Source organism: Trichechus manatus, unplaced genomic scaffold (assembly GCF_000243295.1).
Source record: "Trichechus manatus latirostris isolate Lorelei unplaced genomic scaffold, TriManLat1.0 scaffold00382, whole genome shotgun sequence".
Taxonomy (NCBI): domain Eukaryota; kingdom Metazoa; phylum Chordata; class Mammalia; order Sirenia; family Trichechidae; genus Trichechus; species Trichechus manatus.
The window spans coordinates 81,188-97,095 of record NW_004444318.1 but is presented as its reverse complement, the minus strand read 5'-3'; the positions used below and the strand labels follow the sequence as shown (position 1 = coordinate 97,095).

General features: G+C 49.8%; 1 protein-coding gene across 6 annotated transcripts; it reads left to right on the top strand.

Annotated features, from left to right (window-relative positions):
* The first annotated feature begins 1,194 nt into the window (after positions 1-1,194).
* Positions 1,195-13,495, top strand: BRD2 (bromodomain containing 2). 6 transcript variants are annotated; one of them, XM_004390977.2, is made up of 13 exons: positions 1,195-1,625; positions 4,186-5,531; positions 7,048-7,351; positions 7,967-8,104; positions 8,614-8,752; positions 8,832-9,046; positions 9,143-9,517; positions 10,033-10,161; positions 10,366-10,611; positions 10,734-10,993; positions 11,840-12,144; positions 12,365-12,487; positions 12,760-13,495. In XM_004390977.2, exons 2-13 carry the CDS (start codon positions 5,503-5,505, stop codon positions 12,894-12,896), a joined length of 2,400 nt encoding a protein of 799 aa, XP_004391034.1. In that variant the 5' UTR covers positions 1,195-1,625; positions 4,186-5,502; the 3' UTR covers positions 12,897-13,495. The 6 variants fall into 6 exon arrangements, with proteins under 6 accessions (XP_004391034.1, XP_023581493.1, XP_023581494.1 ...); XM_023725725.1 differs by lacking the exon at positions 1,195-1,625 and adding an exon at positions 3,617-3,785; XM_023725728.1 differs by lacking the exons at positions 1,195-1,625; positions 7,048-7,351 and adding exons at positions 3,631-3,785; positions 7,599-7,690 and having other exon boundaries at positions 12,760-13,492.
* The last annotated feature ends 2,413 nt before the right edge of the window (positions 13,496-15,908 follow it).

The following is a 15,908-nucleotide window of genomic DNA, read 5'->3' as shown; positions in this document are numbered from 1 at the left end:
AGCCTGACAGAAATGGGTTGAGGAGTACGGATAGGGGCAGAGAGAGAGAAAGCTAACTGAGATAATTTCAGGACTTTGCTGCACAGGGAGGCTGTGAGATAAATAAGAGTCTACATTGAGAGAGTTGTTTTCCTTTCTTTTCTGTTGGGAAACCAGTAGATCTGAGAAGTTAAAAACACCAAAGAGCAGAGAGTGGAGGATAGTCTCAGAGTAATAGAGGAGGTTTTTGACTAGGTCAAAAGAAAAGGGATTTCTTTAAATGGAAGGGAAGATCCCTGTGAAAAAGAAGAAATACAGCCACAGCCTAGTTTATAAGTTCGAGGTAGGAAGCTGCTGAGTGCTCCTGCAAATTGACCTTTCTGTCCTGAGAGGTGATACTTGTCGGCGGGGATTAGGGACCACGGAGTGAAAGTTTGGATCATACTTTCGAGGATCAAGGAAGAGATTACTGGCTAGGTAGAAACAAAAGGATTGCTTTAGGTGGCAAATGAATTACAATGGCATTTTACATTAACGATCCCTAAAGTTTTATGGGATTCAAGATTGTGAAGGAAGGGAAAGTGATCAGAACGCTGGTACGTTTTCTAAAAGAAAGAGGAAGGAGTCAAGAGACTGGCAGGTCTCAGTGAAGTATTAAGGCAAGGGTAGGTTCTGGGGAAATAAGAGGTTGTAAAGCTGCCAAAGACAAAGAAACCAAGAAAAAGCTCACTTCTTCCGTCCGCATCTCATCTCCCCGCTGCAGGCACGTCGAGGGTGATAAACTCCCTCTTCCGTAGTCGAACCATATTACACCAGGGAAGGGGGGGCCCCACCCTGTACACCCTCACATATCCAGGTCCAGGCCCATTCTTCACTACAGCAGCTCCGCGGAGTGCCTTTTCGCTGTACTCCGGCGAGGACATACCAAGCTGCACCTGACACTGGGTTAAAAGAACCAAGGCAGGCCGCCCGGGGCCGTCCGGGGCCAACACGGCTGTGGGGGAGGGGCAGCCGAGGCGGTAGGTCATCGCTCAGCGCCGGCTACCCCCCAGCCACTGCGCTCGCTCCTGGCCTCGCCGCGGAAACGCCGTTTCACCCGGGCGCCTGCGCATTACCGCGCTCCCGGCGGCCTGCGGCTCTCCTTTCCCTTCCCCCACGCCGGTCGCACCCACGCGCCTGCGCTTTGCGCATTCTTCGGCTGCGGTAGCCATGCTGAACCCGTACCGAGAGGTGCGTGGGGGGGACAGAGTTGACGACAGCGGGATAAGAAGCCGGAGATATAAAGAAGCAGAGACGTTAGAGGGCTGTCGGTCTCGTGGGATAGGCCTCGGCCGTGGGGCGCCCTTGGCCACTTGCACGACCCCCTGGAACATAAAGAAAACTGGCCCCTGTGGCTGTGGGGGGAAGAGGGGGAGCAGCTGGCACATGACCCCGGTCGGCCAATCTGGGTGTTGCTGACGTGGCCGCGCGGCCCCGCGGCTCTCCCCACCCCCGTCCGGCCTGGAAGGGAGGGGCTGGGGGGCTCTTCCCCCTCCCCCAACACTGCTTCTGTTTCCGGGGGGGGTGACACCCCGGATCACAACCTCCCCCCGCCGCACCATGCCGAGGGGAACAGAGAAGCCCCCTTGGAAGGTTCCAGGATCCAGGTGAGAAGGGGTGCGGGGATGCTGTCAGTTATTTAAATGCTTAATCAATGGTGGAGAGTCCAGGAGGGGAATTCTTGGGGTTCAGAGAAGATTGCTGGGGGCGGGAGTATTTGCCCTTCAAACATTTTACAGCCAATGGGAGCGTGGAGGGGTGCGAGCGGGAGAGGGCCCCCATGGTGGGGGAGGGGAATGGCCAACCTCCTGCTTCAATACCAGTTGGAGGGCAAAGGGGCGTGGGGGCGGTATGTGCCCCCCCATTCCGTTCATCCCCTGGGGGTACAGGAACCTGGAGCCAGGTGAGATGGGACCCTTTTGGGGGCCACAGAGGGCGATGATTTAGTGGGCTGAGGAATGGCAGTGGTGACTGCAGTTCTCTTGGATGAGAATACATAAATTGGCAAGCTAGGTCTTGAACTGAGATTGTTCCCAGGAGCCCACACCTTTTCTCCCCTGAGACTCTGGAAGGAGCATATTTGTGCTCCCTTTGTGTCAGCGTTAGGAAGCTCGTAATCATCACATGGCATTTTAGAGGTTACGCTTCGACTTGGTTATCGAATTTGTGTGCATTCACGTGGACACGGCCTGCGGGCCTTCTGCACAAACCTTCGTTAGCCCCTGCGGGGTCTCACCTGAGCACGTGTCTGCATACAGGTTGAAAGCTGGTGAGGGCATACAGGTTGAAAGCTTGGGGTCCGTTTAGGAGCAGAAACTAGGCCCAAGATGGGTACTTGGAGGGGAGTAGAAAGCGTGGCCAGACACTGGAGGGTTGAGGCTCAGGGTTTGCAATGTTTCCCCAGCTCCCAAGGTTTCGAGTTTCTCCAGGGTGGCCTCTTTCTAGCTTCCCTTCCCCCCTCCCCCATTTCTGAACAGTTCTCTCCTTGTGTGCTGCGGGGGAGGGAACGGAAAGCAGGGAAGAATTACTTTTACAAATTACTTAGTAGTAGTAGCCTCCCCAGTGACTCATGTGGGGGAAAGGAGGACTGGGAGGGACTGGGGAGCGGTGATTTTCCGGAATGCAGGGAATTAGGCGAAAGTAATGTCCGACCGCCCTTTTCTCTTTCTGTATTTTCCCCACCTCCTAGCTTTTTTCCCTGTCCGGCGCCCTGGGGGCTTCTACCCTAACCCGCAAGGCCCCGGGTGGAGAAAAGCCAATTTGGGAGGCTGCGCCACTAGGGGAGGTGAACGGGGGAGGGGAAGATGCGCTGCAAAGTTGCTGTGTCATTGTCCTCCCTGCTGCAGCCGCCGGGCGGGGCCACGGGTACTTTTGGGGACCGGGGCTTGATCCTTGGCGGAGATGGGGGTGGGGATGGAAGGGACTCTCCGCCTTCCCGGTGCGCACTCCCCGCAGGGTGTGCCTGACTCGGGTAGTTTAGAAGACTGGAGATTGGCGGCCATTTTAGACGCAGTAACCGAGGTTAGGGCTCAAGGGCTACTGAGAAGGAGGGTGGCCTAGTTGGAGCTCAAGAACTTAGGCCTTTAGGGGCCCTTTTCGGTGGAGGGGGAGGTCTTATGTTCTTCCCTTACTTTAATTACCCAGATATGAAATTAATTCATATCATAATTCATTTCCCACACCTTCCCTACTAGGTTGCGAAATGGAGGGGCTGGGGAAATGGAGGGGATGGGGGACGCTCGCCGCTAAAACCCGGGTATTCTCGGTGGAGGAAACTCGTGCCTTTCACTCTCATGTAAGGGGGCAAGAGAGGGGGCCGAAGGCCCTAGAGATGGTTTAGCGGTACTGACCAGGTGGTGCCTTGGATCTTTATTCATACGCAGTCGTCTGTATCCCTATTCAGATAACCAGATTACGGGAAGACTGGAGAAGTCGATTGGGGGAAGGGGGCGAAACAGCTCCCAAAATGGCTCCTGCCCCTCCTCGGAGGCGGACGGCCCGGGGGGAGGGGAGGAGGGGGAGGGCTAGTCTGAGCCGCAGCCGCCGCCTCCTCCGCTCGCCCTCCCTGGCACTGACCGGTGGATGAGCCGCTCCGTGGGGAGGACTCCGGACCCTGAGAGGGGGATACGGGTCTGCCCTCGCGATTGGGGGGCGGGGAGGGTGCGGAAGGTCTGAGATCGCCGGGAGGGAGAGGGTGTTTGCCCCGGTTCGCCCCTCGCAGAGCTTTTTTCCGCCCTGAGCCAGACACCGGAATGAAGTTTGGAGAGGTGGGTTTCGTTTTGTATTGTGGATGGGTGCATTTGGAATTTCTGCTCTTACTTTAGGGCTGCTTAGGTTGTGAAGAGGAGGCAGATTTTTGTGTTACTAAAGGTATGAGTTGGGGAGAGATTGGAGAGGTGCTTGGGGTACACGGTTTTGGAATCCAGTCTACGTTTGGTGGTCTTGTTAAGACGCCCTTGGGAGTACACAGATAAGTTGATTCTGAAGGGTGTTTTGCTTCTGTCTTTCGATTGTTTGCTCTGTGAGAAAGGATTTTAAGACACTCTGGCAAACTTCTATTTTAGATTATGTAGGATGGGAACGTGACATTCGCTACATTCGGGAGCCTTTAGCTGTTTGCCACAGGAGCAGGCCGCGGTTTCTAAGATGGCGTCTTCTTCGTTTCAGATTCATCACTGCAGCGGCCACACTGCCGAGAACCACCACCCGCCAGGAGTCCTACGGCCACACCCCTAGTGGGCCGAGGCCGGCTCTGCCCGCCCACGCAGCCCCCTCCCGTCGCCCTACCCGCCTAGCCAACGGAGGAGCTACGAATGGCACGACCTGCCGGAGCTTGGCAGTCGCCCGTCGCACCAGGCTTGGAAGCCTGGGAAGACAGTGTTGGGAAGGGAGGTGGGGAGAGGGTGCTGGAAGCTCTAGAGGGATGGCTTCAGCACCCCTCCCAACCTCCCACTTTGCCTGGAGTCGCCGGACCGCAGCACAGCCAATTAGCTCGGAGATGTAGCTGACTGCCGCTTCCCTATGGGTCTTTGCAGCCGACTTTCGCCTGGTGACTGACACCTCGGAAATGAAGTTTATGATGTCATCGTTTAGACCAACCAATAGGAAAAGCTCCCGCGGAGAGACGTTCCTCCCCTTTCGATTCGGCTTCTTCACGCGCGTGAGCGAGCGTGAACGCGCAGAGAGGGTGGGGGAAGTCTCGAGCACGGTGGCGCGCATGAGCGGCGAAGCTCCTCCTACCCGCCTATATATAAAGGGCTGGCGCGGAGCTCAGCGGCGCCATTTCGCGCTGGAGTGGAGCAGCGTTTAGGACGAGCCGGAGGATTCGGCCTGCTGATACAGAGCCTTCGAGTCGTCTGGGGCGACCATTACAATCCACGTCCATCCGCTTGGAAATGGCCTTCGTCTCGGCCTATGACCGGTCCCGGCGGACAGTACAGACCCCATAGAAGCCCCCGAAGCTCCCCTTTTCCGGGCCCCGCCCAATCCTCGGAGTCTGTCCGTCCCCTCTACTCCGCCCTCAAGAGGATTTCAAAGATGGAGGCGGCGGCTCCTTAAACCACTTTCCGTGTTCATCCGCCTCCATCCGAGGTCGAAACAAGACCTTGTCCTCCTCGGACACTCCCGGCAGGAAGAGGGAACCCCTGCAGAACAACAGCGGGCTATACTGACGACGGTGTCTGGGATTGGGGGCCGTCCTTGATTTTGAAGAGTCCATTCCCCCGCGTTCACCCGCCTCAGCTGAGGCAGCCGCCATTTTCTCGCTGGCCGCCGCCTGTGGAGCTCACCGAGCTGCCGGGAGCTCTCTGAGGCCCCGCGCAGGAGACTGCTTTCGTACTAGCCCGGTGGGGGGGTTGTCGCCTGGAGGATCAAGGGCGACGGCCCTCCCCCACTTCCCGGGTTATGCTGGACCCGTCGGTGAGGGGAACCGAGGCCACCCGGACTTACCGCGGCTGAGGGCTGTGCCGGTTCCCTGCGGTCAAGATGCTGCAAAACGTGACTCCCCACAACAAGTAAGTCCCTGCGAGCTGCGCGTGGGGAGGAGGCAGCGCGGGGGTGCGGGACCGCGCGCGTTCGGGGGCGTCCGGAGTCGACTCCGGTGCTTTGCGACTCCGCTGCGCAGCTGTTGCTGGCTCGCGGGAAGGGGTTGAGCGACGGTTTGGGAACCGTGGCGGCGGCCCGGTTACTGCGTGTGGGGGGAGTGCAGGTTGTCGATTTATACATTTCCCAGTGGGTCCTAGTCTTGAGTCGGGCGAAGCAGAACGTCATGGGGATGTATGAGTTGAAGTGGGCAGTGGGTAGTGCGAGTAGTGAGTCTGGTTGTAGCGACGCTTTATCAAGGATCTTTTTTGGGGGTTCGCAGGCATATGTAGTGTGGTATACAGTTGCCATGGTGGTTGGGCTTGAGAGACTAGCTGCGGGGTTTCCCGGAGTAGAATAGAGCGGGATCGCTTTCCCAGCTTGTGAGTTCCTTATGTCTAGGGTAGGTCTTTAGTCTAAACCTTGTTTTTGTTGTAGACTAGCTCCGGGGATGTGTGTGTGTTTGGGGAGGGGGAAGGTATGTTATTTTGTAGCATGAGAGTTTCTTTCAGGGCAGGAGGGTGGAGCTAAATCTCTTTAATTCTCGGTTTGCGGATTGTAAACAATGAGATACTCCCCTGTAGTGTTTGAGTCTTAGATCCGAAGGAGCACCTAAGGAAATATAAACTTGAAACAGAACCACTGTTGGCCTTTGGTCTCCAGAGTTAACGCTACAGTGGGTAACGTTAGTGGGATTTTATTTTTTCAGTGGGATGTAGGAGTACAGTATTATATGAGGGGAGTTGCTGATCTTGACTGTTGGGCTGGTTTTTTTTGTTTGTTTGTTTTATAGTTTGGTAGGAATAATTTCTGGGGGCTGGCAGCTGGGTTATTCCAGGTTGTGAAGTCTGACAAATGCTCCCTTGTCTGAATTTGTTGAGTTGAAATGGTTCTTCCATTAGATTTCTGCTTCGTTTTTTGTTATGGAATTTGTGCAGAGCTGGTGGGGGATGCTGATCTCTTCTGCCCAGATGGATTCTTACGTGTCTTATCAGTATTTTTTGATATTACTCCTTATTTTGTTTCTATTCTCTCTTCACCCCCTTCCCTCGGGCTCAACCACCATGGCAACCACCAGGCCCTTAGTGAGGAGGAAGCTTGGGGTGTGAGTTTCTCAGCTCCGCCTACTAAAGCCCCATCCACATGGAGCAGTACTTCTCAGATGCTGTGTTTTATCAGAAACAATCTTGGGGCTTTTTGTTAATAAGACATAGGGATTATCAGAGTTTCCAGGAAGTAGGACCTAGGTAGATACACTAAAATAAGAAAATGGAGTGGAAAACAAAAACTCCACAGATTGCTTGGATACTGGTACTGGGTGAGAGCTACTTTCATGAGTTAGACCATCTCAGTATGTCCAAAGCCTGGATTTGTTGGGTATAGTGCAAATTGTATATTTTCTTGATTTCTTCTACAGGGTTACCACATCCAATTTCGTTTTCTTCACAGGCTCCCTGGGGAGGGGAATGCAGGGTTACTGGGGCTGGGCCCAGAGGCAGCAGCTCCAGGGAAAAGGATTCGAAAGCCCTCTTTGCTGTATGAGGGATTTGAGAGCCCCACAATGGCTTCAGTGCCGGCTTTGCAACTGACCCCTGCCAACCCACCACCCCCCGAGGTGTCCAATCCCAAAAAGCCAGGACGGGTCACCAACCAGCTGCAGTACCTACACAAGGTGGTAATGAAGGCTTTGTGGAAACATCAGTTTGCATGGCCATTCCGGCAGCCGGTGGATGCCGTCAAACTGGGTCTGCCGGTGAGTAGACATTGGAGTGGGGAGGTGTGGAAGTGAGCAAGAGTGTGTGTGAGTGGGGGTTGAGCTGCTTAGTGTAGGTGCTGCGGCCCCTAGGGAATTTCTACCTCTCTCTCATGTAGTCATATAACTACCAGATTTCTGGATCCTTCATCCTTTGCAATTAATCCCAACTGCTTGTTGTCTAGGCATCTCACTGTGTCCTCCACGTACCCTTCCTTAACTTTTGTGCCCTGGCTCCATTTTACAGATTCCCACCCCGGGTTGGGAGAGAACCTCGTTGGCCAAAATTCTTAGCTTCCTCCTCTCCCTCATGCAGCCCATGGATAGCCAGCCCCAGAGGTAATGTCACAGGATGGGAAGCTTAACAGAAGTGGATGGGAAGCTTAACAGAAGTGGATGGGAGGTGGGTGGTTAGAGAAAGGCATCTTACTTGGTTTTATTAAATAATCCTCAGTTTTTTTCTGCTCTGTAGTTCAATGGGGGCCGCAGTTTAGGAGACTTTTGTACCCCTTTGGCATATAGAGATGTGTGTGTGAGTGTGTTGGGGTCATTAGTTTCCCTAGGAGAATAGGGATTTTTCAGTGATTTTTATGTTGTTTGTTTTTTATTATTTAGGATTATCACAAAATTATAAAACAGCCTATGGATATGGGTACTATTAAAAGGAGACTTGAAAACAACTATTATTGGGCTGCCTCGGAGTGTATGCAGGATTTTAATACCATGTTCACCAACTGTTATATCTACAACAAAGTGAGTTTTTTCTGTGTGTTTATTAAGTAGGTGGGGAGAGACAGTTGGGGGGGGATGGTTCCTTTTTTTCAGATATTTTGCCTATCTAAAGTTTGGGCATTTTATCATACAAAATATTGTAAAGAACCATAAGATTCTGTAAAACTGGAGCTCCGAGTGGGACCACTGAATAGGAAGGTGTGGCTTTAGAGCTCTAGAGTTAAAAAGATTAAGTAGAACACTTATCATACTTGGGAATGGTGACCCTGTTTCCCAGAGATCTGGGTAGAGTAGGATTAGTTTTGCTTGTCAGCTCTCATCCCTTCTGAACTTTCTTGAAGGAACTCCCCCCCCCCCTTTGTTGTATTTTGAGGGACAGAGCTGGGAGGGAAAATGGAAAATAGTGGCTCAGTAGAGATAAATTTCAGTATTTGATGACGAAGGTGTTTAAGGGTGGTGGCTGAAGAAAGAGATGTTTATTCTTCCTTAGCTGGCATTTGATTCTTTTTTTGTGTTTGTGTTTCTCGTAGCCCACTGATGATATTGTCCTTATGGCACAGACGCTGGAAAAGATCTTTCTACAGAAAGTGGCATCAATGCCACAAGACGAGCAAGAGCTTGTAGTGACCATCCCTAAGAACAGCCACAAAAAGGGAGCCAAGTTGGCAGGTAGGATAAGTGGAAATTTTGCCAACGGAGAGTAAAAATTGAGAAAGAATCAACACTAATTTTTTTTTTTTTTTCGTAGCATTCCAGGGTAGTATTACCAGTGCCCATCAGGTGCCTGCTGTCTCTTCTGTGTCACACACAGCTCTGTATACTCCACCACCTGAGATACCTACCACTGTCCTCAACATTCCCCACCCGTCAGTGATTTCCTCTCCCCTTCTCAAGTCTCTGCACTCCGCTGGACCTCCGCTCCTTGCTGTCTCTGCAGCTCCGCCGGCTCAGCCCCTTGCCAAGGTATGGTTCTGTGGATTTCTTTTGGGTAATGGAAAGGGGAAGGTGTTGAATGAGGTGGAATGGGGGTAAAAGACTCTTGTGTTTTTTTCTCTGTAGAAGAAAGGGGTAAAGAGGAAAGCAGATACTACCACACCTACACCTACAGCCATCCTGGCTCCTGGTTCCCCATCTAGCCCTCCTGGGGCTCTTGAGCCTAAGGCAGCACGGCTTCCACCTGTGCGGAGAGAGAGTGGCCGCCCCATCAAGCCGCCCAGGAAAGACTTGCCCGACTCTCAGCAACAACACCAGAGCTCCAAGAAAGGAAAGCTATCAGAACAGTTAAAACATTGCAATGGCATTTTGAAGGAGCTACTTTCCAAGAAGCATGCTGCCTATGCCTGGCCTTTCTATAAACCAGTGGACGCTTCTGCTCTTGGCCTGCATGATTACCATGACATTATTAAGCACCCCATGGACCTCAGCACTGTCAAGGTACCCACTGCATGGGGCAGATGGGATGGATGCAGGCAGTGAGTGATTGGAAACTAAAACAGCCAGTCCCCTCATTGTAGGCACACCAGCAGTTTTTGACTTTACTTTTACTAAATAATGAGACAGAAGGTTAAGTGCTTCACAAGAATCCATATTTCTTAGTGTTTTGAAACAATAGGGTGGGTTTTTCTCGTTTTCAGGGCAGTGCTACTCATTTATGATTAAGTACTGCTTATTGGAGTGCCAGGCTTAGGGGAGTTTGGGGGTGGAAGGAATTAAGAGGCTACCTTGCCTCCCTTATCACTTAGAAATGGTTTTTTTTTCTAGACATAGATATTTCTTCAACCCACCCAAATTCCTTTGACTTCAAACTTGAACTCCAGGGCACAGATCCTTAAGGTCATCCTTAAGGTACCTGTGCCCTCAAGAAGGGGCTCCTCTTGTGGTGTCTGGGGTTGGCAGGGAAAGGTGAGTCTCCCTGCCTGTGCAGCTTCTGATGCTGCCTCCTTCTGCAGCGGAAGATGGAGAATCGTGATTACCGGGACGCACAGGAGTTTGCTGCTGATGTGCGGCTTATGTTCTCCAACTGCTATAAGTACAATCCCCCAGACCACGATGTTGTGGCCATGGCACGAAAGCTACAGGTGAGTGTCAAGGTTGGATGGAATTTGTAGAGTAAATAGATCTGGGGAGACGTTTTTATCATTTGTGATGATGCACAACCCTTTCTCATGATGATCAGTCTCATGATCTGTACAGTTGTAAATTGGAGGTATACCACTGGGTCGCTAAGAGTAAATCAGGGCACTACCTGCCAACGTAGATTTGAGTCTGCCTCTTTTTCTTAGGATGTGTTTGAGTTCCGTTATGCCAAGATGCCAGATGAACCCCTGGAACCAGGGCCTTTACCAGTCTCTACAGCCTTGCCCCCTGGTCTGGCCAAATCATCTTCTGAGTCCTCCAGTGAGGAAAGTAGCAGTGAGAGCTCCTCGGAGGAAGAGGAGGAGGAAGAGGAGGATGAGGAAGAAGAAGAGAGTGAAAGCTCTGACTCAGAGGAAGAAAGGGCTCATCGCTTGGCAGAACTACAGGAACAGGTATTGTCACTCTTCCATTTACTGGGTGGTAAGAGATAAACATGCTTATCTTCGCCCTTTTTTATAGTGTTGTTGTTTATTTTTTTTCCCTATTTCATGTCTGATTGCTTTTTCCTTTCTAGCTTCGGGCAGTGCATGAACAACTGGCAGCCTTGTCCCAAGGCCCAATATCCAAGCCCAAGCGGAAGAGAGAGAAAAAGGAAAAAAAGAAAAAAAGGAAGTCAGAGAAGCATCGAGGCCGAGCTGGGGTTGATGAAGATGACAAGGGGCCCCGGGCATCCCGCCCACCTCAGCTCAAGAAGTCCAAGAAAGCAAGTGGGAGTAGCAGTGGTGCTGCACTAGGACCTCCTGGCTTTGGGCCTTCTGGTGGAAGTGGTACCAAGTGAGTTCTAACAGGGTAGGGAGGAGGGAAGAACTTAGCTGTTTCTGTAGTCTATCCAGGGGCAGCTGCCTCCTCCAACTCTTTGTGGATTTTTCACTAAACCAGGGGTTAGCAGACTTTTTCTGTAAATGGTCAAGTAACAGATAGACTTTACATGCCAGAAGCTCTTTGTCACAGCTACTCTGCCAGTGTAGCACGAAAGCACACATAAGCAATAATATAAACAAATGAGTCATGATTGTGTTACAGTAAAACTTTTTTTTACAAAAACAGGTGGCAGGCCAGATTTATCTTTTGGGCCATAGTTCGTCAAAAGCTTCTCTAAGTTTCTGAATCCAGACTATTTTTACTTGTTTTCCATGGTAGGTTAGGTTAGTACCTTAGGGAGTAAAAAGGAGAGCCCAAGGTTGTATAGACTAAATAAGATAGGTAAGGAGATATGTATCCATATATCTGTATACGTAAACAACAACAGAAAACTCATTGGTTGTCAATCAGATTCCAACTCATAGTGACCCTAGAAGGCAAAGTAGAACTGCCTCATAGAGTTCCCAGGGAGCAGCTGGTGGATTTGAACTGCTGACCCTTTCGTTAGCAGCCAAGCTCTTAACCATTCTGCCACCAGGGCTCCATGTATGTACATAGATGAAAATTTTTGTAAATGTACTGCTAATAGTGAAAATTGAATAAATGTAAAATACTTGACCTGTAAGAACTCAATAAAATGTTCTTCTGATTCCCCAGGGCAAAGTTGTAAGTTCCACTCCAGCTAGGAAGTAACAGTGGAAACATGTTGGGAGAGGTTAACGCTGCTTTCCCAGTTGACAATTTTCTTTTTGCCCATAGACTCCCCAAAAAGGCCACAAAGACAGCCCCGCCTGCCCTACCTGTGGGCTACGATTCAGAAGAGGAGGAAGAAAGCAGGCCCATGAGTTATGATGAGAAGAGGCAGTTGAGCCTGGACATCAATAAATTACCTGGGGAGAAGCTGGGCCGAGTAGTACACATAATCCAAGCCAGGGAACCCTCTTTACGTGATTCAAACCCAGAAGAGATTGAAATTGACTTTGAAACACTCAAGCCATCCACACTTAGAGAGCTTGAGCGCTACGTCCTTTCCTGCCTACGAAAGAAACCCCGGAAGCCCTACAGTAAGTGTGAAATGAGGTTCATTAATTTGACAGTCCTCCTGTGCTTCTAAGGACAACTTACAGAAGGGTGGAGTGTGTATGAGGCACTCAGTTGTCAAGAGTTCAGGGTGGTGGGAGAAGTGTTAATTATTTGCTGATGTCAGAGAAACTTGTCAGCCTTAGAAGGTGTAAAATTAGGATGTTTGTCGTGATTTTAGTGAAATCACATTTCTTTCTCTAGCCATTAAGAAACCTGTGGGAAAGACGAAGGAAGAACTGGCTTTGGAGAAGAAGCGAGAACTAGAAAAGCGGTTACAAGATGTTAGTGGGCAGCTCAATTCCACCAAAAAGCCTCCTAAGAAAAGTGAGTATTCTCTTAGAAAACCCCATTGCGTTCCAGTCGATTCCAGTTCGTAGTGACTCTGTAGGACAGAGTAGAACTACCCCACAGAGTTTCCAAGGAGTGGCTGGTGAATTCAAACTGCCAACTTTTTGGTTAGCAGCCAAGCTCTTAACCACTGCACCACCAGGGCTCCACGAGTATCTTACGCCACTGCAAATTTACTAAACCCCACATTTTTTACTGTCTTTTTCTTGACAAGTGGAGTTTTATAATCTCCCAACCTTGTTCTGCAGCGAGTGAGAAAACAGAGTCTTCAGCCACACAGCAAGTAGCGGTGTCACGCCTCAGCGCTTCCAGCTCCAGCTCAGATTCCAGCTCCTCCTCTTCATCTTCCTCTTCTTCAGACACCAGTGATTCAGACTCAGGCTAAAGGGCCAGGCCAGATGGGGCAGGAGGCTCCGCAGGACCGGACCGCTAGACCACCCTGCCCCACCCCTCCCCCGTTGCTGTGATATTTCCTCATCTCACCCCCCACTGTAGGAGAGCTGGCTCTGCAGGGGGGAGGGATGCAGGGACACTTATGAAGGAGGGACATGGACAAAAGATTGAGTTCCCAGCCGCAGTGGGAGTGACCTCTTGGGCATAGGGCCCCCATTTGAAATGGGTACAGGGTGGGAGTGGGCAGAGGCCCTAATAAGGGGTTACCTGAGGCCATAGCTGCCCTGTTCACTTGTAAGGGGCCTGTACTGAGGTTGGTTGGTCTAATTTATTTTAAGCTAGGTAAGGCTGGGGGGTGGGGCTGTAGTCCCCTCAGCCACCATAGGGAGGGAAGAAAGGGGAGCTTTTTTTTTTTTTTTTTTTTTTTACGTTGACCCTGTTTTTTTTTCCTTTCTACTCTGTTTTCCCTTTTTCCTTATCTTCCACATTTGGGACCCCTGAGGGTTTCAGTCATCTCCCCATTTGGTCACCTGGACTGTCTTTTTCCTTGTCTGTTGATTCTAACTTGTAAATAAAGAAAATATTATTCAAGTTCTGAGTCATAGTGATCTTATACTATTTCTGTGGTGCTTCATTTCTAAAGTCAAAGGAAAGTGACTAGGATTGTCTGAGAATTTTTGAGGAAATAATTCCTGGGGTGAGAAAAAAGAACAGCTGTACTGTTATTGAATTGTGCCTTCGTTGATAAACATGAGGTTATTGCTACGGTGACAAAAATAAATGCATCGGTCCTTGGTGAAAGTCCTTCGGAGTGACCTAAATTTAGGTGCTTGACTGGCTCTGGTTTAAATGTAGGAAAAACGGACACTGCTGCTTGCCTTTATCAAGAATTTAAACTCAAAAGACTTCGAAGTGGGCTCTTAAATTTTTCTTTCGGGTGCTGGATTAACTCCTGTAAAGTCTTAAAATGTGAAAGCGGGGATGGGAGATAGCGAAGGGCTGGTACTTTGTGTATTGGATATCTGCAAGTCTTAGCCCCTTTGGCTAAAAAGAGGTGTAAGCCCAGGGTCTTACAACGTGAGTTCTGGAGTTTAAGGCTTGAAGACTGCAAAAGTGGTAGGAAACCTGAATTGTGAAAGCTTTGGAAGTAGGAGTCAGGAATGTAGTTGAGCAAATGGTTAATTCTGCCATATGTAGTGTTGCCAGAAATAAGGGTGGAATCTGGTGGAGGTGGTGATGAAGCTTGTGGAAGTGGCAATAAATTGGGACTTTTCCAGTGTTTCTCAATTGTTTCTTTTAGGACTCCTGCAGAGCCTTTAAAAACTTGATTTCTGGGCCCTATCTCTAGGAATTCTAATTAAATTGGGGCCTGAGCAGCAATTTGTAAAAGCTTAGCAGATCATAATGCACCAGCAGGGTTGAGGACTTGTCTCTTCCTGTTTGCAAAGACCTTGGTATTAAAGGAGGGGGAGGGGGCAGACCTCTGATTTGGCTTTTTCGCTAACAATTGGCGTTAACAGATGAGTTCTTTAGCTTGCTTTGAGCTCTGGCCCCCCCCCCCTTGAGATGGAGTGATAAAAGACATTGGGAATTCAGAGACACTGAATAGAGCTCATTGTTTTGGGGGAGATGGAATTGTTTTACTGAAGTCTAGAAAATGGAAGTAAATATTTGCTTGATGAGGTTAAAATTCAATTTGCATGTCTGCTGGACTACATTTCAAACAATTTAATGTTGGCGTTGGATGAGTTTGGGGGATGCTAGTTACAGAATCCTAAATCTGGCTGCATCCCCATCCTGTCCCTGTACTTTTTGTGATTTTTGTAGTTAGGAAAAAAAGTTTCTACTATGAAAGGGTAAGTTTCCGGTGTACCTTTGAAGCAGGGCCTCAGTCCGATTTGAACCCCTATGATAATTTGCATTTTCACCCCCAGGTACACTGAATCATAATTACATTTTAACAAGATCCCCAGGTGACTCTTGAGAACCACTGCACTAGTAGAGGTTCTCAGAATTGGTCCCTAACCAGCATCATTACCATTGCCTGGGAACTTGTTAGAAATTCAAATTCTCAGTAGGGGTCCTGCTTTGAAGGCACCTTGGTATGTAGCCTGTTGCTGTCTAGTCAATTCCTACTCATTGATCCTATAGGACAGAGTAGAACTGCCCCATAGGGTTTCCAGGCTATAATCTTTATGGAAGCAGATTGCCACATCTTTCTCCAGTGGAATGGCTGGTGGGGTCAAACCACTGACCTTTTAGTTGGCCGAGCGCTTTAACCTCTGTACCACCAGGGTTCCTTTCTTAGTATGTTACCAAAACCAAACCCATTGCTGTTTAGTTTCTTCCAACTCATAGCTACTCTATAGGACAGAGTAGAACTGCCCTGTAGGGTTTCCGAGGCTATAAACCCTATAGAGCAGCTGGTGTCTCAAACACTGACCTTTCAGGTTAGCAGCCGGGCGCTTAACCACTGCACCACCAGCCCAGAGATGGAGAAGTCATGGCTCCTTCCCTTGACCACAGAGTAGGCTGAAACTGAGTTGACCTAAACAGGGGCATTCCTGTGTTACATTTGCCCCACTTCCACATTAAAAAAAAAAAAGACATGCCCATTGCCATCTAGTCGATTCCAAGTCATGGCAACCCCATGTGTTACAGAGTAAAACTCCATGGGATTTTCTTGGCTGTAATCTTCACTGAGAAACCTTGGTAGTGCAGTAGTAAGAGCTATGTCTGCTAACCAAAAGGTTGGCAGTTAAAATCCACCAGGTGCTCCTTGGAAACTATGGAGCAGTTGTACACTGTCCTATAGGGTTGCCATGAGTCGTAATCGGCTCCACAGCAATGGTGTTTTTTTTCTTTTTTTAATCTTTATTGAAGCAGATCACCAGGCCTTTCTTCTGTAGCGTCACTGGGTGGGTTTGAACCACCCAACATTTAGGCAGACCAGTAGGTACAAAGTTTCTGCCACCCACGGTCCTAGTCCTTCCGCCTTAGTAGG

Excerpts from the sequence above, each read along its gene's own strand:
- BRD2 (XM_004390977.2), top strand. The coding sequence starts at position 5,503 with ATGCTGCAAAACGTGACTCCCCACAACAA. Across the intron at positions 10,612-10,733 it reads TGGCAGAACTACAGGAACAG|CTTCGGGCAGTGCATGAACA; the intron begins GTATTGTCACTC and ends TTTCCTTTCTAG. Across the intron at positions 12,488-12,759 it reads CAAAAAGCCTCCTAAGAAAA|CGAGTGAGAAAACAGAGTCT; the intron begins GTGAGTATTCTC and ends CTTGTTCTGCAG.